General features: G+C 36.5%; 1 protein-coding gene across 1 annotated transcript in view; it reads right to left on the bottom strand.

Moving 5' to 3' along the window:
• LOC133521272 (BMP-binding endothelial regulator protein) overlaps positions 1-22360 on the bottom strand; it is an 83743-nt gene that overhangs the window by 17346 nt on the left and 44037 nt on the right. The window contains exon 3 of the mRNA XM_061856140.1: positions 13571-13671. Coding sequence (XP_061712124.1) covers positions 13571-13671 — 101 coding nt within the window. The remainder of the gene's footprint in view (positions 1-13570; positions 13672-22360) is intronic.

Genomic DNA, 22360 nt, shown 5'->3' with positions numbered 1-22360 from the left:
GTTTGCACTGACTAATATTATTCCAATATAATATCAATATGTTTTATTGCGGACCGTCAACTAGTACTAAGAAAACGTTAATCTATTCAACTTTGCTGTACTTGTTCTCGAGACTAATAGATAAAAACGCGCGACACTGACATTTTTGCGACCGCATTGTTCTATTGAATTATAAGCAATGGGTAGGAGGCATGGGCAGGCATGTCGTGCTTGCAATTACTCTATTAAACAATTTAACGATTAAATATAACACGTAGTAATAAGTAAAGCATGTAGAGCCACATACATATAATCCCGCAATACACACCCGTGCAAGTGACAAGGCGAATGACGAATGTACATATATCTGGTTTAACAATTTGTTACGTCATAAAGCCTCTTCAGTATGTGTATGTAAACTCAGGGGTTATAATAAAAATGCGTATCATTACCTACACAATACTGAATTCTAAGTACAACTGGATCTCTATTTTTCTGGTGCTAGGAATAAACATGAAACCGTGGGATTTCCTGAAATACCTCGTGCTATTAGAAACTGTGAGAATCATAGGATACCAAATATTTTACTCGAAACATTTTATTTGAGAATTTATAAATATTTTTAACATATTTTTACTACCTACTATTACTATTAAGATAGTATAAGAAGAAAAGATGTATAATACTTTCATTTGGATTGATATTAGTTATTGCATAATAGTTGCTCCAAAGGTTCATTCAAATTAGCGTATAAGTGCGAGATGATAATTCTATTGATTAGTAGGAGTGATAAAGCGGCAAATGCGTATGCGTCCCGTTCGGCGTGCAATAAGATCGGCTCATGTACATTTAACGAGTTTTTAACGGCTCTTTGTTCAACGCAGGCGCAGCACGTGTGCGGTTTGCATGTAACGTGCTTTATTCCACATTATGTTAATCACTTTTCTTCATAATAAGACGCCTGCGTAGGCAAAATACTGACATAAAAAACTACTAAATATATTTTTACACTTTGAAAACTATGTCATAACTTTGACAAAATCTGTTTTAAGTCTTTCGCAACCTATTATTTTAATATGTATGTATATGATACGATAAAAGTTCTACATATTATTTATTGCACATGTCACTAAAATAAACCGCTAATATATAGTAAACAATGCGCAATGATTAAACCTAGATACAGGTAATAGGCCCTCTTGTTCCTGAAAAGTAATTTATTCCAGACAACCTTCAGACAGCAAAATAATGTACCTAAACCCAGACTATGAGCAAGCCTAAAATCAGTGAGCTGACGAAATACATATAATTCGAGTAATTTCCTTAAATCTCATCGCAACAAGCCAGACTTGGTTCTTAAATATTAACTATCAATATTTGCACGAATCTGTACACTTGTCATACGTTTTAACACCCAACAGTAACCGCGTCCTAATTTGTATGTGGCCCTGGCCTCTGAGCCGTGAGCGCAGGACAACTGTGACAACTGGCGTGACTTATTATGTGGTTCTATGGGGTTATTCCAAGTTTCTCTCGGTTTTATAATTACCACCGATACTTCAGTTAAGACTATCGTGTTGAAAAGTCGTGATAATGGACGACATCATTTTATATGTACAGTGAATGGCAAAATTGCATGGACACATTATGAATGGAATTCATTTATAAAGTGGCCATGTACCTTTGCAGCTGGGTGTACCTAGAGTTGAAAACAAATATAATGGCGAAACGAAAGTAATCCGAAGGAGACCTGGTTTCCCCCGTAGGTTGGAAGGTCTGTTAGCAGTAAGAATTAGATTGCCAACCGGGCCGGGAACCCTGTCAGACAAGATACAATCAGTAGCAAAGCGCTAAGATGAGGAGGAGGTATTAGGCACCAGGATATACAATGGAACCGATGATTGCTCGAAGACTATCTCCGAAAAAAAGTTTTTTTAAATCTGGTCCCCGTAAAGGTATTAAATTTAAAAAAAAATGTCGTATTTAAAAGCTCACGTAGTTATTGAATCAAAAACTAGGTTGAAGATCATACCTACGTTTGTACATTTGTTTTTGTTAAAACTTATAAGAATAGTCATATTTATTATTATTTCAATAGATTAAGGTACTCATAGGTAATACTAATAACTTTGGTGGGTAATTTTAGGAATAACCCTATGCTGCATACGACGACGCAACCACGAGCTTTGCAAGGACAGTCTCCAGCAGTTCCTAATACATCACACAACAATTCAATTAAGCCAACAAAGCGATAACTGTACCTACGGTGCCTACCTAGTGGTACGAGTACCTAGCTAGATTATTGCACTGAACCATCTAGCGACGGCAGTAATCGAATAACTAAAATCTCTACTAAGTATAACAAGCAATAAACCAAGCGGTAGCCTAAACTGAAGAGAAGTGCCTTCTATTTAGTTTTAATATGCTTTACGCGAGGTCACCCATTCTCTGTTGTTTATTGTTTTTCGATACTTCGGCCGAATTTCATGAGCCGCCTCTTTGAACTAGCCCTCACATAGCGAAATATTTACATTACACGTCGGATAAAAATAACTGTAAGTCTGTCGACTGGCCATTACTTGCTATAATGCGTGCTGCAAATAAAATAGAACAGATTACATGGCTCCAATTTTCAAGAATCATGGTGAGCTTAAGGTGTATACTCAGATGTTGATTGTGGTGTAAGTATAGAAATATTAGCGCTGTTAGCGAAGATTTTAAGAAAGACTAAAAATTACGCATAAATTACAGTATTTGATTTTGATTTCATATTGCAATATGTCTGCGATTGTTACCTATTTTCTGCTGCATTTTTATTGAAATAGAAAGTAGGTAATAAAGTTGACTATTACGACGTCACGACTTTTCACAAAATAGTTATCTTATCAAACTGCCGTTGTCAGGTTATCACAAAAGCCCAATACAATTCCAACAATAAATACTCATATTCGAGGGTATCTTTAAATTCCAAGTCGTTTTAACAATTTCCTAAGTCTCGCTTTCCAAGAAATAGTTTCCCGTAATTGACTTGACAATTTACTAATCACTAAGTTAAAAAGCAACATAAACGAATCCTTCTCTAATTGACATAACTGTTAACGTGCACTCAGACATATTTAAAATGCAACTAACATACATATTCGTTACGCTACTTTATGCCATTCTGTTCCATATTCAGCGCAGGAGCAGGCCTGACCGATTACCTTGGTCATAAATAGTGGGAATTATAACTTTGTATTCACACCACATCCACCCACCCAGCGAATTAGCGATACACGGCAATGTTCCTGTACTTACCTATATAATTACACATAAATTGACTACTCTATTCCTTACTAGGAGTAGCTGGAATATAAGACCGTAGGTACCTATTAATCGTATCATTTATTTATCTACCTATGCCTACCTACCTACCCCCACCACCTCCTGCCACACCACCACCTATCACCTATGTGAGCTCAGCGAGGGGGGGGGGGGTTTAGGGTCGGCAACGCGCATGTAACTCCTCTGGAGTTGCAGGCGTACATAGGCTACGGAGACTGCTTACCATCCAGCGGGCCGTATGCTTGTTTGCCACCGACGTAGTATAAAAAAATCTACCTACTCGTAGGTACCCACCAGTCAGTTGTATATAATTCGCTAGGTTTTGTTTAGGGTTACATAGTCGCAAAGTGACAACCAAATTTTCTGCTATTAATATGTCCGTCCGTCCCTGTCTGACAGCAGGCTGTATCTCAAGAACTGCAATAGGTAAACAAGTTACACGCTAATTCAATAAATACACAATTCTGACTTCTAATTAATTCAATGTGAATATCTATATGCAGTAACGTGTTAATTAGGAAATTAAATATTATATTTTACACATTAATCCACTCGTTGGAAATTGTAATAGACTTTTTCAGTTGATTGAGCTGTCATTCATTGGAGACAAAATAACGGATCAATTTATGAGTAATTAATATGACACGTTGACAGCTCCAATGAGGCGGTACGCCGTGGCCGACTTATCGCTCCTTGGGTTATTAACTCCTAAACTATTTTCCTTGTCTGTTATACCTACTCATACACGGGACAATCTCATTATTTTTGTCATTTAAAAAAATGTATATCAGCCTCACTAATAATAGAATATGATTCAATTGCCAAATTGAATTGGAGTGCAATTTCAGACATAGTTATAGAGTCCGTGCAATGCAAATTCTATTAAATTATGACGTATAAATAGCACTTGCAAAGCGTGTGCTATCAAAATCCTTGCAGATTTGTCTTGGTCTGACTCTACCTATACATGGAATAATTGATTGCGCCTTTGGCACCTGCACTAGTAGCCAATATGCCAATCGGTAATACTCCGTAGCGTAGCATAGTCATCTCTCTCTCTCTGTCACTCTTCCGGTTTAGTGCGACAGTGACAGTTGCGTTTCGTTCGTTACGAAGCGGAGCGTTAACGATTGTTGACGACATGAGTGAAACGACATGTTGGCTACGCGGGCTGCAGTACTACCTAATGACTAAAGGAAAAACAAATTACACAAAGCTAAATGAAAAAACTTCAGTTCTGATACGACCTTTCTGGCCTAGCGGGTAGTGACCTAGTGACCCTGCCTATGAAGCCGATGGTACCGGGTTCAAATCCTGATAAGGGCATTTATTTGTGTGATCACGGATTCCAGATTCATGGGTGTTTATATGTATTTAAGTGCATATTCATACATATAATATATGAACCACCATCACCATCCTTTTTGAGCTTACCGAGGGACTTTGTCAATTTGTGTAATAATGTCCTAATATATTTATTTCATTTATTATTTATATAAATAACACCTAGGTATCTAATTTTTAAATCCCCGGTTTAAGGCATGTAAATCATACATCTATACCAAGGTTATGTTACGTTAAAATGAATAGATTCCGCTAATACACAATTTTAAAATGGATTACACATGTTCTTTCCCAAATGATGAGTACGCGAGCACGCGGTATCTCTGTTTTCGGGCGACACCGCCTGGCCACTTCCCGTTGCGGTGATAACTGTATCCTCAGCGCTTCCTAGCTTGCGCAATACCACGTGCCACCTTCAATCTGGATTAATTATTTAGCACAATTCTCAAACTTTTGTAGCGACAAACACCTAAATTAACAATTAGTCTTTACATTAGTCATCTCATTTATGCGTTTATCACCTATGCTGATTTTTCTATGGTGTTCCATATATGTTTTCACAACCACAACCAACAATGTTTTAAGTTTAGGTTAAAATTATAATACAATTTAATTTGTAGGTTGATATTTTTTTATAAGTTCCTTTGTTATCTATATGTGAGTAAATAATTATTACCTGAAAATACTCATTAGTTGCTAGCATACAGAAGTAGACTCAATTTTTGTAGGCTCACAAAAATGTACCTTTTTTTCTTGGACCTATCTTTACGTTAAGCGATAAGTTATTTAAAGAGTTCCAGATTAATTATTCCATATTAATTATATGGTTCCTGTTAAAACATAAAAAAGACCAAATAGTTCTATTCTCTCTCTTCAAGTGTCTCGACCCCAATATAAAGGCATTAAAGTTATTTTTTATTTAACATGTAGGCCTTAGTACCTATATCTGAGTATCTAATTTAATGTGTGTATAAAATGTATTTACAATTCATGTATTAAATATTACCGAAATTAAGATAAATTTATGGAAATATTATGTTCATTACGTGGTGGTATTTGATTTTAAAACATTAGTAACACCTATTTATTTTTTTGAGCTGGGAACTATTCAACTATCATATAAGTAATATTATTAATCTGTCCGACATATTGGTTTTCATTCTTTAATCAGCTTTAGTGACTTTATGTTGTTAGTTCGTTATTGGATTTTAATAGTTTGCAGCGGTTTGGTCCGGATACCTAAAGCAGCCATTGAAATATGATTAATTGAAGAAGTTTCTAGTTAAATTGCATGATATCTGAAGATGCTACTCGGCTCTGATGCCATTGTTTTCACGTATCTTGCTTATGTTACGAAATTGTGTTACGTAACGCACGTGATGAAAAAAGATTTAATAAAAAGACCACCAACGTAAACCATTCGTAAGATAATTATTTCAAATCCTATCCTAGTACTTTCATCACAAGTTTTAACTAAACCTAACATTGGCTCCAGCATGTTACGTTGTGTTACCGTGCGTTTCGTGTGTTATCAAGTGTTATGTACAATTAACTTCCTGTGTGATATGGTACAATTGTTGTGAGCCTATAGAAAAAAAATAAGAAAGAAAACTTGTTAAATTTGAATATTGTGGCATCTACGATACTCGTAGCATGGCACTAACTCGGCATTCCACGATGTTGTCTTAAACATGCAAGTTAAGATTCATTTTAAATGTTTATCTCTCAATTTACATACATAATGAAGTTTACGGAGTATAACAGCACAGACAGCTCGGGGACGATGGTTCTTATACCTGCTTGGCGAACGCATATTCACCATTTAAGCACTGGCTGTATTTTTACATTTAAAATACCTGATAAGTGCACATTTAGCGTGTTTTTTTCTCTCACATGCATGGAAGTGTTATCTTTAATGTAACATTTCGAGCACTTAAGTATTGATAAAAATTGCATTCGCATGCATTTGATTTTCGTACACCAGTTTCTTGTGAAGGACTAGAGAGAATTAGCTCACATGTATACTTAAAAACTCCGGTTTTATTTGCATTGCTTTGATATAAATTAATTTTATATAATTTATAATCTTCCTTGCATTTTGAAAACATCTTTAAAAATAGTTTTTCGTGCATAATCACCAAGTAGCCTAGCAGTTACATTATTACTGAGCAGGTTATTACAATTGCGGATATACATACTTATTCCTAAATAATTTTGCTCAAGAAAGGGACAGAATTTGACTATACTACTGTATCTCTATTTTAGTGACACCGGGCGATGTCACTGCTAACCTGACCTACCCGTATCAAATCGTACGTGTTGTTAAACTAAATACACCAGTCATCATCAAATAAAGGATTTAATACAATTAACTTGGGAAAACTTGGATTATCTCATAACATGACCACAAGTCAAGGTCACGTACATAATCTTGATAACGTGAAAACTATTATACTGCTTTTATAGTATAATCGTTAAACCGTATTTCGGCTCCAAGAACTATTTATGTCTGTTATTCAATGATGACTGGTACGATTTTAATTAAATAACTATGATAAAATAACGCCAACCGGCATTGTTTCCATGGCGACCAATGTGTGGTTGAACTACATGATTTTAAGTAAGTAAGATGTTTTGTCGACGCAAATTACTTATCGCACTTCTGATACTGTTAGACTAAATACATCAGTCATCATCAAATAAAGGATTTAATACAATAAAAACAGACATAACTTGGGAAAACTCCACTACAGCACCGCCATTGCCGCGATGCTCATCTGTCAGTACTTGCCGCGCTATAGTGATGTGACCATGTCCAATACCGATTTTAGGCTGAACTCGAGAAAGTCTCATCATCGGTTATCAGTATATTCCACGCTATTGTACGTTTTTCGATCCTTCATCTCGATTGTAGCGATATCGTAGTCAGATGGTAGCCATGAGTATAGGTATCAGTCACAGGAAATAGACCATAGTTCGTAAAATATTCCTTACCTCCTTAATTTTTCATGTTTTAATAATTTATAAAATGCGAAAGTGACTCTGTCTGTCTACATATATGTTACCTCTGTTCACGCTTAAATCCCTGTACCCCGATTTAGATTATATTTGGTATGAAGATAGTTTTAGTCTAGGGGATAATCATCATTCTACCCAGATGAAGTGAGGCAGAAGCTAGTGAGATGGTGAGTGAGGCTGAAATTCGGTGTGTAAACTCACTATTAGTTTATAAAAGAAGTTTATTCAGGGATCGTGTCTAACCCTTCTTATATCAAAATTCTTACCAATGCCCACACCTAAACCCTCCATTAAGAGGGTTTTTTAACCTTTTCTCGTAATTATTTAAATTTATTGTAAATACTAATTGTTTCGTACTATTAACATCATTTATATTCCACACACTTTTTAACACTTACAAAATAATATGTAGGTAAAAATGTTTAGGTTTATTTATAATACCGATATCATGCGATATTTAAAAGTCTAATATAAGAATTTCATATATCATGCTTATATTTTGCGGTTCCGATAATAAACCCTAATATTTCAAGCCTAAATGTCCACCTTATCTTTCGGTAGTAAAATACATTATGTCCAAAACAAAAGTAAAGGAGTTTTCGATAATAACATTATTTATACATTCTTTTGTACCAATTTGAATTATTGCTTTAAAAAATTGGCAGAAGAAAGAATTCAATTTAAATTGAACGGGAGATAGTATAAAATTCGTAGTTATTGAAGTTAGCTACATCGGCTACATCCTTAGTAATGTACATAATCATTTGTTACACAACATTGATAATCATGTAAATTATTTAATCATCTGGCCTTTATGAATAAGTAGGTATCATAACTCGCTGTGTCTTCACCGAGTTTGGTCATAGTATCGGGAAAATAACAGAATGCCGGTTTTATAATATGGAAATGGTACTTATTTTTTAAAAAGTAACATACGTATCAAGTCAGGAAATTGATAATGTTCAAACGTGATTGCAGTTTAAAAATAATATATATCTGCAATCCTTATGTAGGTGCATACTTAGTTATTCCCTAATGAAAACTTTACAGCACAAAGCTCGGTATGTTTCACACAGATATTAAATTGGGTGCTAATTATATACGTTTAAAGGTAAATAAGTAGAGGTAATTGTATCTAGGCAAGTAAGCGATCCCGACCGGCGCGGCGACAGCGCAAGGCCGAGTGTGGGCTGGCTGGCTCCGTGAGCGCGGCGCCTCGCTTCTTACCACGACACTACGTTTTTTGCACGACACACGCGCGGCATATCGATTCTATACACTTCATCACATAGCAATTAACATCGTATTAAGACCGCTGCGACTTCATCAAGGTAATAGTACAGACTTTTAAGGAAGCTATTCGTTAGCGCACGTCCATCCATCATTATGAACGCAGGAGCTCTGGCGCTTACATTTTTCGAAGAAAAAGTTAAACGTGTTCAAGAGGCGTGATAGACTTCTAGTTACAAGCAATTACATGCTAAATATATATATATTTTTTTTTGCAATGTGAGCAAGTCGGTAATAATTAAGGTTCGTGGTGGCTGAATCTGTGAAGAGCACACTAACTAGTATACAGTACTTACACATACCTCATACTAACAAAATAAATATACCTAGGTGCCACTTATGAGCTGAATACGATTAACAAAATCGTTGAAAGATATATTCAGCAGCAAAGATAGAAAATAAAGATTCGTAAGAATTACAGATTTTCACCGAAATGATTAGGCAAATCGTAGAGGCTACGAATGCACTCCAAACCATAAGTTAAAGTAAACATCCTAATATACAAAGAATTTGCATTAGACTTGATTTTTTGCATCATAGCAAAACATAATAACAATGTTGATGATGTGTGGTGTGTAAAAAATACGCTTTGCTAGAAGAACCGGTGCGACCGCATACCGCGCGCTTGCGGCAAGGCCCGGCGCTCGGCGGCGACGCGGGCACCTGCGCACCCGCTCTCGACACTCACCCACTTTCACATTTGGACTCGACATCCACATACGCTCCACACTTAGACCCTTCTGCACCTTACACTCCACATTATAAGAACTAATTTCCCGAAAACTCCCCTTGCAGTACATGCAGCGCGTGGCAACAATCAACAATTAGGTATTATGACCAGACAGCGCCAACGTCAATAAAGACATTGGCACAGCCACATAAATATGTCTATACGGTTCGGAGATGTTAATTAAGCAAGCTAATTGAAACTGTAAAGCCAGAAGCTTTTAAACCGAATCAGCTGAAGCTTTTTTCTAATATTTTTTTAAATAATGTGTGTATTAAAACAAAAGTTAAATTACAACGTAGTGACTATTTATTGAAACTTTTCATAATCTGACAGCTGCAATTTGTTTGCTTAAGTACAAAGTCATTTGTAATTGGATACATTTAAATAGCGAGATAAAAGCATCTTATAATAGTACCACATTATTTATTAAGATATTCTTAAGTTCGTTTCGTACCTACGTAGCGGCTTAGCGCAGCCTACGAACGCAGTTCGATCATTACAGGTACTTGACTTGGCAATTTACTTGTAACTATAAAGTACAATTTACGAGATATTAATAGACGGTAGGGCCTCGATAAAAATAGTTGGACACGGAACATTACTTAATTATTGGCTAGCCCCGTCCGCCACTTCTAACGTTAGAATTGCCGGGTTACTGGATTCAATTAAATTGTCATGAAGGTTCCGAGAACTATTATTACGGTAGCGGCATTTTACTGTTAAATTATGAACTCGCTTTTTGTTGCATAAAATAAATTTGCACATAATAGCTGTCGTGTTCGCTAGAATTTGTATTTGCAAGAGCTCAACTAAAATTATTCTGCAACAAATTATTTGCCAGCCGCTTTTAAAATCAAATAAGTCATCGAGATATGTACTTATTTCTAACAGTACACTCAAGCTTGTACTAACGGATTAGCTCCGGTGCACCTTACCTATTAACATTCTTTACTTTGAAGAGTAACTAAACTTACATGGTGACCCGTTTGTGGAAAACGAGGCGTTAAATTTGAGAATTTAATACAGCGCGAAGTAAAGCTGCGCCTCGATAAATAACACGGCTCATTAAAGTAAGCGGTGCGCGGGAGCCACGAGATGCTATCAACCGGCTACTAGCCGTATATAAAAAGGCTAATGGCACCCCCAGGTCAAGTTGACCCCGACGCAACCGCGCTAGCGCACCGATCTCACGCAAATTAACTATGTATCAGTATAAATACATTTCGTGTACATCCAGAGCTTGGCTCCATCTCCTAAACTGCAAGTGAAATATTTCCTCCTCTAGTACGAGGTACGATTTATTAAATTAATTATCTCTTGATCTCGAGTAGTATTCAGCTTTAGAGTTGCATTTGTTTAATATGCACATTGATAAATCATAAAATTCTACGGGACGGTGTCCCATCGTCGTTATGTGGCACGCGACAAAAAAGCCCATTAAGCAAATGTAAATTTTAATACAGAATAAGCGATAAATCTCGCGATGGGCTTTCGAATTCCGCGCAAGTCATCCAACGAGGTGAGATCGGCTGGGAAATACCACTCGCATGTAGGTACTTACGTGCGCAACCTTGCTCATACATACTTATGTCGTGTCGCTGACAACTATGCAGTGATAACGAATTAATATGTGACAGTGTCATTTGCAAATAAATAAATCACAAAGATTTATAAACCTATCGACTTTTCTCAAGAGATATTCATCTCATGCTTATTAGAGGATATTGTACGATGTACGATTACAAATAGGCTAATTATGTTAGGACAGCACAGATTTGGACATTGCTTTGAAATGGAATGATTTTACTATGCGACTGATGTCGAAAGCTCCGTTATTTAGATTAAAACATCTACGTATTAGGTACCTATTAGTTGAACATAGTAAAAAAGATAGCGGTATATATTTATAAGAATAATGTTATCTAGACTTGTAGCATTTAGAATCCAAGCAATAATGGAATGCTCGGAGCAGCTGCGTCGGATTGCTAGTGTATGCGGTTCATTGCGGTTCCGCATTGCGAGTTTTTGCGCGGGCGCTGCGCGGCTCGGCACGCGCCGCGCCGGCCCGGCCCGCCACGCCGGCACCTCACCGGTTCACTGACTAGCTTTGAACAATGCTACCAGAAGGACTTATAACCCTAGGTACATTAATAGGGTCCATTTCATTATTGAAAGAACGTTTACCTTGTTACTGATTTAAAAAAAAAGTAAGGTAAGTTCTTCGAACCTGTGCACCACAGTAAAATAAAAGTAGTTGTTTTTTTCTTTTATATTTCTGTCTTTCTCGTAGTGACATGCAGTTACAACGTAATGCATTAAATGTTCTTACTATATTCAGTGGTACACATCAAAATAAGTTGGTATATTTCGCCTTCAATATTTTAAACAAAGCCTTACTTTAGCCTTAAATATACCACCTACGACTGATAAGGTAGTCGAAATATTTTTATACCGTTATTTAAAAACGCTCAAATTGGCTTGCGCCAATTTTTCACAGAATTTTCCCGAAGTGGATAGGTGCTAATTAACTTATATTTATTACCTGGGTGTGAATTTCTTGCACGTATTGTTTAGACACATTGTCCTAACACGAAGCGTGATAAATTTATTAGGCGACAGTGCGTCTGCCAAAGTGCCAAGCTGGCCATAATGGTCAGAAAATCGAATATGCCTCTTATTCTGCTATAGTAATTTCGTTTACAGCTTTTTATTTTGGTGTCATAATTATTTCTTAAACTTAGGCTGATGTCAGGGCTACCTAACTATTAAACCTACCTAATTATTAACTATTAAAGTAGTCGATATTTCGAATTCTTTATACTCAAATCAGCATCTTTTTGCTCCTTCGGTCAATGATCTGAGTGAAGCGTATGATTCGCGCACTGCCACTTCTGCCATTTAGTAGGTACCTAGTAGTACAGTCACATCTGAAAATATCGGTACCAAAAATGTGCCAAAAACATGTACACACCTTACATACACTACCCTAATATATGGGCAATAAAGTCATGTATACATATTTTTGGCACTTTTTTCGTATCGATATTTTCAGTGGTGACCGTACCTACCTACGTTATTGGACACAACTAAAAAAAACTGAAAGTTCACATTGCATACTTTAAATAGGTAATGACATTGTCAGTCATCATTTATCTCCTAAACAATTCTGTTTATTTTATTAAATGCGTTACGACAGGTTAGGTCCTTCAAATAGTATGTTTTAGTGTTCATCGAGGTACCTTTGACAAGTTTTTCTATTTTATCGATATTATGAATTATATTGTACTTATATACCGTGACGCCATTTATCTCACTTCATTGCTAATTGGAGGTAGCGTGACAACAAGATGATTATGTCAATGTAAATTATGAAAATTGTCACGAAACTTTTAATGACATGGATTAAATCTTCTAAATACTATTGAAAGTTTGTTTATAATATTACTTAGATAGGATGTAATAAATCACAAAGTAAACTATATGCTTAATATAATGACCACACTGCCGAGTATTATAGAAAACATAGCTCTCTAGAACTCTTAGTGTAAATTTATTCGATAGCGTGGCGTGTCGTACGCGTTTGCGTTAAGTCTCATTTTGTATGGGATTTAGAAACAGCGCGCCAAGCGGGACGTTTTGGAAACTCAAATCCCATACAAAATGAGACTTATCGCAAACGCATATGTCACGTCTCGCTATCGAAAAAAATTACAAGGGGTACTGAATGTAAGATACCGATAGTTATTACATCATATAAAGTCCCTCTGGACCGTCATAAAATAATGTCACAATGACATTGTGAATCGCTCGTAATGATTTATTTTACTGTTTGTTAATGTGACATGATTTCGCGGTAAGTCTATGGTGGTATGCCATTTTACCTACCTTGCAATGGCACCGAAAACAATTGCCCCAGTTCTGGTCCAGCCTCTTGTCGTTGAGACGCACCGGCTCCCCTTCGTTGGAACACGGCTCACGCCGACCCTCTGTAATACAAGCACACAGCCTTAGATTACTCGCACATTAGTGCACGCACAACTAATTACGAGATGTATGATTTTGTAAAAAAATTATTACTAACACAAAGAGATATTGAGACAGTCACATAGATCTCCAACAAAATATATATTTTTTTAAAACGGTTATTCTGTACCACTCTAAACATTTAATCAAAAACCTTCCTGCGTGGTTTAATTATTATTTACATTAATTCAAAACAACATTTCAATAAAACCATCTTTTAAAAGTTGAGGCCTTATTTAAATGCAAAGCCATATTTTGTCCAAAGTTTACGCCGATTGTATTGGCTGGTAACTAACATCTTATAATAATGATGTTTTTGAAACCGATTAGCTACAAGAGCGATTCAGTCAGCCGTGCAGCAAGGTATGCTGACAGGCACGATTAGGTCAGGGAGTGTGTTCTAGTAGTGACCACGCGGAGGAGTGCGGTCGCGGCGTGGGAAGCGAATGTCCTATTATAGCAGGCAAGCGTTGCACCAGCCGCACTTGCCGACGCAAATACCGGACGGCTGCGGTTACATGAACTTGTGAAATGAATCGTTTGAAATATGTTCACTATCGAAGCCTATTCACCTAGATGCACTAGTCATTTCCAAAGTATTAAATCGTGCAGATTCAATAGATAATAACATTTCAAAACTGGGGCTATGAATTATTTAAATTTACTTATATCTACATATGTATAACAGATAAGTACAAAAAACATTTTAATGGATAAATCAGGCGTTACTTTGCGGAAGTCCATATTAATTAAAACAAAAAATATTACTATGCTAATCCGCAAAAAGATAATGTGCTAGTCAATCAGTGCTAACCCTTTATACTTACTTGCGTATTTCTACATGCACCCTTGTTCCCACCCTCCCACTGCAAAAATAAATACGCAAATAAACATAATAACTCATCATCGAAAGTACAAAACTCGACACTTGTTTCGCCTCTCTACGAGGCATCCTCAGATGTTGACGGTCCGAAGTCCAACGACACACACGATGACGATGACGTGACGTTCAGTCGTCGGACTTCGGTCCGTCAACATCTCCTGAGTATGCCTCGTAGAGAGGCGAAATACGTGTCGAGTTCTGTAAAAATACGCAAATAAGTAAAACGGTTTAGCAATGTTAGCACTGATTGACTAGCACGTTATCTTTTCGCGGATTAGCAAAGTAATATTTTTTTTATTTTCAAGTGTTCTTTTTGCGATCTCTACGCGAAACTAGAAGCGGCTACTAACGACAGGGAACTTTTCAAGATAGCTAGACTTAGAAACAATAACAGCAAGGATCTGAAAACCGTTAAGTACATTAAGAATGAAAGCGGCCAGCTACTACCTACCTCAGATAAAGACATCCAACAAAGATGGAAGGAATACTACTCTCATCTCCTTAATGAAACATACCCCCGCAAACAGCCTATTCAACTTACGCCTGAAACAGTAGGACCGATTCCGTGCATAACACCAGCGGAAGTACAAGAAGCTGTTAAGGCAATGGCAAACAACAAAGCTACGGGGCCCGATAATATCCTTGCTGAGTTGTGGAAGAAATTAGGACTGGATGGTATAGCGTTCCTGACCAACATGTTTAATAAAATTCTGGCTAATAGTATTCCAAAGGCGTGGAGAAAAAGCTACCTAGTCCCATTCTACAAAAATAAGGGAGATATTAGGCTATGTGGAAATCATAGCGCTATTAAATTAATATCGCACACCCTTAAAATTTGGGAACGAGTAATAAACAGGAGACTCCTTGAACTCACAAAGGTCACAGAAAACCAATGCGGTTTCGTCGCAGGAAAGTCGACCACTGGCGCCATCCATACCATAAGAATCTTAATGGAAAAGTACCGGGACAGAAAGACTGAGCTACATATGGTGTTCATAGACCTAGAGAAAGCCTTCGATCGAGTTCCAAGAGACTTAATTTGGCGGGCATTAAGAGCACATAACGTACCAGAATATTACATCAGCGTTGTCAAAGACATGTACAAGGACGTGACAACAAGAGTACGTTGCCCGGCTGGTATAAGTGATGAATTCGAAGTTAAGGTTGGTGTTCACCAAGGCTCAGTGCTGAGTTCCCTGCTCTTTAACCTAGTAATGAACCATCTAACCGCTAAGCTGCAACGGCCGCCCCCCTGGGACCTGCTTTACGTTGACGATATAGCTCTCATCAGCGAAAATGCGGAAGACCTACAGCAAATACTGGAGCAATGGAGAGTCGCGCTGGAGGAAGCCGGACTGCGAATCAGCAAACAGAAGACCGAATACGTACACTGCAATTTCAGCGGCAAAAGCAACAATAACACCATTAGTCTTGAAGGCACACCCCTGAATAGGGTCGACTGTTTCAAATATCTAGGCTCAGTCATTTCCACCAATACAACTGTCGACACAGACATAACCCAACGAATTAACACAGGATGGGTGAAACGGAAAGAGCTATCCGGAGTATTGTGCGACAAGAGAATGCCTGTACACATTAAAGGCAAAATCTATAAAACCGCCGTACGGCCAGCTATAACGTATGGCGCCGAGTGCTGGCCCCTCAAAAAACAACAAGAGAACAGACTACATGCCGCTGAAATGAGGATGTTGCGCTGGGCTGGAGGTGTAACGCTGCTAGATCGCATCCGAAATACCCTCATCCGTGGTAGCTTCAGAGTAAAATCAATCCAAGAGAAGCTAGTGGAAGGTCGACTTAGATGGTACGGGCATGTAATGCGTCGTCCACCTGAACACATGACCCGACAAGTACTCGAAATGTTTCCGGCGCCAAAGAGAGGAAGAGGAAGACCCCTCCAAACATGGATAGCTACTATAGAAAGGGACATGAACGATGCAAACGTCACATCTAGGACAACCCAGGACAGAGCGTCCTGGCGAAGAAGGACTAGGAGAGCCGACCCCAAATGATGGGATAAGGCTAGGCGGAGAGAGAGAAAGTGTTCTTTTTGCCTTTAGGATTTAATTTACGACGCGGTCGATTCAGTAAATTTGATGGATTTATGAAATGAAAGCTGGACGCGCTCTTTTTAGGGTTCCGTAGTCAACTAGGAACCCTTATAGTTTCGCCATGTCCGCCTGTCTGTCTGTCTGTCTGTCCGAGGCTTTGCTCCGTGGTCGTTAGTGCTAGAAAGCTGAAATTCGGCATGGATATATAAATCAATAAAGCCGACAAAGTCGTACAATAAAATCTAAAAAATTAATTTTTTTGAGGGTACCTCCCCTAAAAAAATAATATGTATATAGAACGTATTTTATAAATAAAAATTGATATTAATAAAATATTTAAGTAGGAATATGTATAACATGTTGATAATACCCTGTTTGTCCTTAAAAAGAGTGAGATTATGAAGTAATAAAGGTAACACCTTGGTAACACGGTAGGTATGGTAGGTATGTTACATTATTGTCATTTCTATTGAATTGTATAACTCCGTATAAGATAAATAAATTCTAAGAAAAAAATGTGCCTCAAAAATCAAGAAAGGTTTATATACCTTCGGCCTATACTCAAGTAGATGGCGACACCTTTTGATATTTAACACTTAGCAGCGAAAGAACATGGGTCAAATAGCCTATGTCATTCTAAGAGTTTTAGTCCTGTGTCGAAAGATGGCAGTAAATTTAGTTGACTACAAAATTTACTGTGACAATACGCCTTTTTACTTCATTCTTTTTGATAATACACACATACTTTATTATATTTGATAGCTTACTGAATCTGTATTTTGCATCATAACTGACCAACGGTGTTATAGGATTATGTAGATAAATAAAATAAATAACATTATCCAATCTCAAAAGTTTACATTAAAAATACAGTTCGGATTTAAACCGACCTTGAACACAGTTTATCTGACATTGATAAAACATGTTAGTTACCTTAGATGAAATAATAAACTTTCTAACGAATTATACCTACATCCATAAAAAGTATTGGACAAAAGGTAATTCAATCCAGCACTTAAATATTTATGATATACCTACATATAATACCATAAAAATATTTAACGGCGTGATATTTATTTCACAACGATTCCCGGGATATGTATATTACTTATAATCATGGGATGGAATCATAATCATGTAAACACTTTTTTCTTTATTCAAAAGACATAAGGTGGAAAAATGTTTAAATGTTTGTGACCATGGCTTTCGTGTCATAAAATTATCACAACGCAGCTTCTGGCAGATTTTATTATACTTATGGAATCAAAAGGTGTTCAGGAAGATATCATCGAATTACTTTTCTTAGAATCACGGTTCTCCGTGAGCATCGATTATTTGGGCATATACATATAATATGCATTAAATTATAACGTTCCGTGAGATACAAGGAAACCAAATGATATGCACAGAATATAATTATTGAACGTAGTAAACATGCCCACGCGCGAATCTCGCGGCGCTAAGTAAAAGAAGTTGTATCTCCAGTAGTATATTGCCTCTGGCGGTAATATACAAACATAATAATCCAAAATACTTTAAACACGTGACGTAAATTGTGTCACAAGGGAGCAAAATGACATATTTACACTGAATCCTAGACGAAGAGAAGGATGCTATAATTGAATCTTGAGCGTAGCGAGTTATTCTAAAGTAGAATACTAAGCGTAGAGAGGTACGGAAAGATGGAAATAATTTTGCTACCATGTGACGCATAACTGGTTTTCATATCACCCATTATTTAACCAAAACAGAATGCAAAAAAGAGAATGCATCGTCTCCTAGAAAAACAAAAGTGCCACTTTAAACCCCTTTGTGCCCAAATGTAAATTAAGTCGGTAACCTAACTTTATTCGGCGTGTCTAACCAATATGTGTGTATCCATAAATGCGTGTGTTCTGACTAACTGATTCAACAACGCAGAGCCGAACCTGCAAAAGCTCGAAAGTTGAAATTAGCATACCAGGTTTCAATTAAGTATAATGTATACTAGAAATATGGAGCGATTTTGAGAAATTCAACCCCCAAGGGGGTTAAAAAGTGGATGAAAGTTTGTATAAGGTCAAGTTTTTTCAAGATAGGACTTCGTAAAAGGGTATTTTATTAAAATAGAAGAAAACCGTATCAGCGTATTTGAAAGTCAAGCCCCTGAAGTGGTGAAAAAGGGGTTGAATTTTTGTATGGAGATCAAACATTTTTTTGACTACGGGACTTAAAACTTTGCATAAAGACATGTTAATAGAAAACAAGAAAAGTGATTTCAGCATTATCAAATAATCATCCCCTAAAAGGGTTAAAAAGGGGTTGAAAGTTTGAATCAAATACAAATAAATTGGAGCTTCTTAGAAGGCATAATATAAAAAAGACTAAAAAGTAATTACACTGTTTTTGAAAATTTATGAATGTCCGAGTCAGTTGATGTAAAAACGTGTTTTTTTTTTATGGAAGATGGGCAGGCGTCTGACTTCTTAAAAAGGCTAAGGTAAGTTTTGATAATAATAAAAAAGTAAGTTCACCTTTTTGAAAATTCAACCCTTTAAGTGGTTAAAAAGGGAGTGAAAATTTGTATGGCGTTAAAGTTTAATTTCAAGCTATAAAAAAAGAAGAAGAAGAAGGTGAAAAACAGGTCGAAAGTTTGTATGGGCATGAAACATTTTTTTGTATGAAGGACTTGAAACTTTGTATAAAGGCATATTAATAGAATCTATAATCCTCTAAAAGGGTTAAAAAGGGGTTGAAAGTTTGAATCCAATAAAAATAAATTGGAGCTTCTTAGAAGGCATAATATAAAAAAGACTAAAAAGTAATTACACTGTTTTTGAAAATTTATGAATGTCCGAGTCAGTTGATGTAAAAACGTGTTTTTTTTTTATGGAAGATGGGCAGGCGTCTGACTACGATCTCACCTGATGGTAAATGATGATGTGAAAAAGTTTGTATCGGGATTGACATTTTTTTTTAAATAGTGAGCTTCAAAGGTCGTAAATAGACACAATAATAGAAAACAAGAAAAGTGATTTCAATGTTTTTAGAAATCTATTATCTAAGGGAAAGAAAAGGATGTTGAAGGTTTGTATGAGGAGTTATTTATATTTTATATGAGAGAGGGACTTGAAACTTGGTAGAAAGATATACTATTAGAAAACAAGGAAGGGGATTTCAGTGTTTTAGGAAATTATTCCCCTAATGGGACAATGAGGCTGCAAATTTTATTGAAAACAGACATTTTGTATTACGGAACTTGATCTTGACTTGATGGCATGCTATTATATTAGAATACAAGAAAATTAATATCAGCGTTCAGCATTTTTGGAACGTTCTAAGCGGGTTAAGAGGGATTATGTATATCGAGACCATTTTTTTTTTTTCAGTTAGCAACTTGAAAGTTCGTAGATTTACCGTCCCTACTGCTATCTTTTGCTGCAATTTTTTTTTGCTCATGTAGAATATATATCAACATAAAAATCCACGCATACGAAGTCGCGGGCAACAGCTAGTTATATTATTAAAAAATCTACATGAAAGTTTATTAAGAGTTTAGCAAGAACATCTCTACCTAATACCTACTTACGATATTTTTATATTAGCGGCTCAAATTTTCCTCAAATACATATTTAAGTATTATCTATTAATAGGTTCCACTACTGATCCTGGGAAAAGATTCCTTTTTTTCTCCGTATTTCATCTTAAGTTGATTTCCTTTGTCAGCATAATAAATACACATTCAATAGCAACGGCTACTGATCACAGCACGAAATCACGTGGCCCAGTATAAACACTGGCAAGCCAATTCGAACTTACACTGACATATGAATGATATTTGAATCATGTCATTTAGTTATCGTGTATTTTGCTCCTACTTGTCCGTGGATGTACTGGAGCGAGCGAGACACATGGTAATTAAATAACGTGACTCAAATATCATTCTGTGTATTGTACGCTCGAATTGGCCGGTGGCTCTCGCAGTGTACCGTAGAGATGACATCGACGTTACGTCGATGCGTATCCGCATTCTTATTACGTAGCCGGCTCCGGCACCGGTCGAGGCTGTCCTGCGTAAATATTTTGGTAATTAATGTGTGCTCGCTTGCGGATAAAGTGCCCACAAAATTCATATAATTCTCACGAATGTACTTACTAGCGAATAATCAATACTAAATAGGTTGTGTATGAAAAACTGCTTATTAGCTACAATACTGCCTGTTGCCCACTATTGTTTTTATTTAAAGTAAGCTCCTTTTGTGTTGTTTTCTTAATTAATACCTAAAAGTTGTCTGGAAGAGATCGTACCAAAAGGCACTATATTTGAATATGAAGTGGAATACTTATAACAGAATGACATTATATTGTTGGCTATACGAACCGTGATATTTCGCATACATTATGACCGGTATCTTCTTCGGTACGTGGTCAGGTTTGTATTCCATAATACACTTTTAATCCCATAGCAACCAGTAGCTTTCAAGGCAAACGAATTTAAGAATAAATCAGTAAATTAACGAATCAAATCAAGTAATTCGTATTGTTGGAGATTATACGGACTATCAGTTGTGGCAATATGTTTGCTTCGTATCTGGACATTTTGACAAATGTATATGTAAAAATTATGCGGCACGGGCGACAAGCATCTAGAAGTGGTTTCTAATTTAGTGTTCCTGTAGCAGAGTCACATCCAGAGGACTTATTTTCGTTTTATATACTGATCTGTTGTATGAGTTTGCTTGCTCCATAGCCTTTTGTGTAATATGTGCATTTGTGCAATCGCAACGTTCATATGGAATTGGTATTATATTGGTATAAATTTTAATTTCTTAATATGGCTCCATGCCGATTAAATTCACGGCACGGCCGGCCTTTGCCGTTTGTGTTGAAAGAGTGCTATAGATAAGGCTTGACATTCATAGATAAACGAATTTTAATCGCACATCAATGTCAATATACAATTGACATTGAACTTGGTAGTTAATATAGCATTGTAGGCAACGATACGTGATTTGAAGTTACTATGTCTAATTTGATAACACGAAGGTCATTTATAGTTTGACGACCAGTTTATTGTAATAGATAGATACCTATTACAATAAACTGGTCGTTGGTTATAATTTTTTATAACAATGGAGTCGATAAACTTTTGAACGTGTCCGTTTTTATACAAGTTGATAGCAAACTTCTACTTAGCTACTTATTCTTCACAGTTGGAATCATCATCATTCATCACTTAGTAATTGAGATGATAAACTCGTGCTTTTTTCTTTTCACCATGTTTTGACTTCTTATACGGCAAAGCAAAGCGAAACCTTTTGCCTTATAATTATTTGTGGTTTAACCAAACATAGCGAGGATCTTTAATCTTTGAAAGAACAAAGAGGGATCATCCTCATAGGTACATTCATATTTTACGTTAATGTAAAAACATATAAGAATTTGTGTATTTTCACCATCAAAATTCATTACATTTTAAAGGACTTGATTTACTTAAGTAATATCCCTACACGCTAGTTACTAGAAATTATGTAAATCTTGAAAATATACGGTGTTTTAAACACTTTACACGCAGTATGATTGCGGTGTTTTAATCTTAAAGGCGCGCGCAAAATATCCATAAAATAGACATAAACTGCACGATTATTGGTCATTTTAGTAATGATGGCTAGACGAGGATACGTTTTAGAAAGTTGCTCCTGTAAATACACTAGCCTTAGG

The sequence above is a fragment of the Cydia pomonella genome, chromosome 9 (assembly GCF_033807575.1).
Source record: "Cydia pomonella isolate Wapato2018A chromosome 9, ilCydPomo1, whole genome shotgun sequence".
NCBI classification, from domain to species: domain Eukaryota; kingdom Metazoa; phylum Arthropoda; class Insecta; order Lepidoptera; family Tortricidae; genus Cydia; species Cydia pomonella.
The sequence above is the reverse complement of the archived record's forward strand: the minus strand, read 5'-3'. Positions and strand labels throughout refer to the sequence as shown.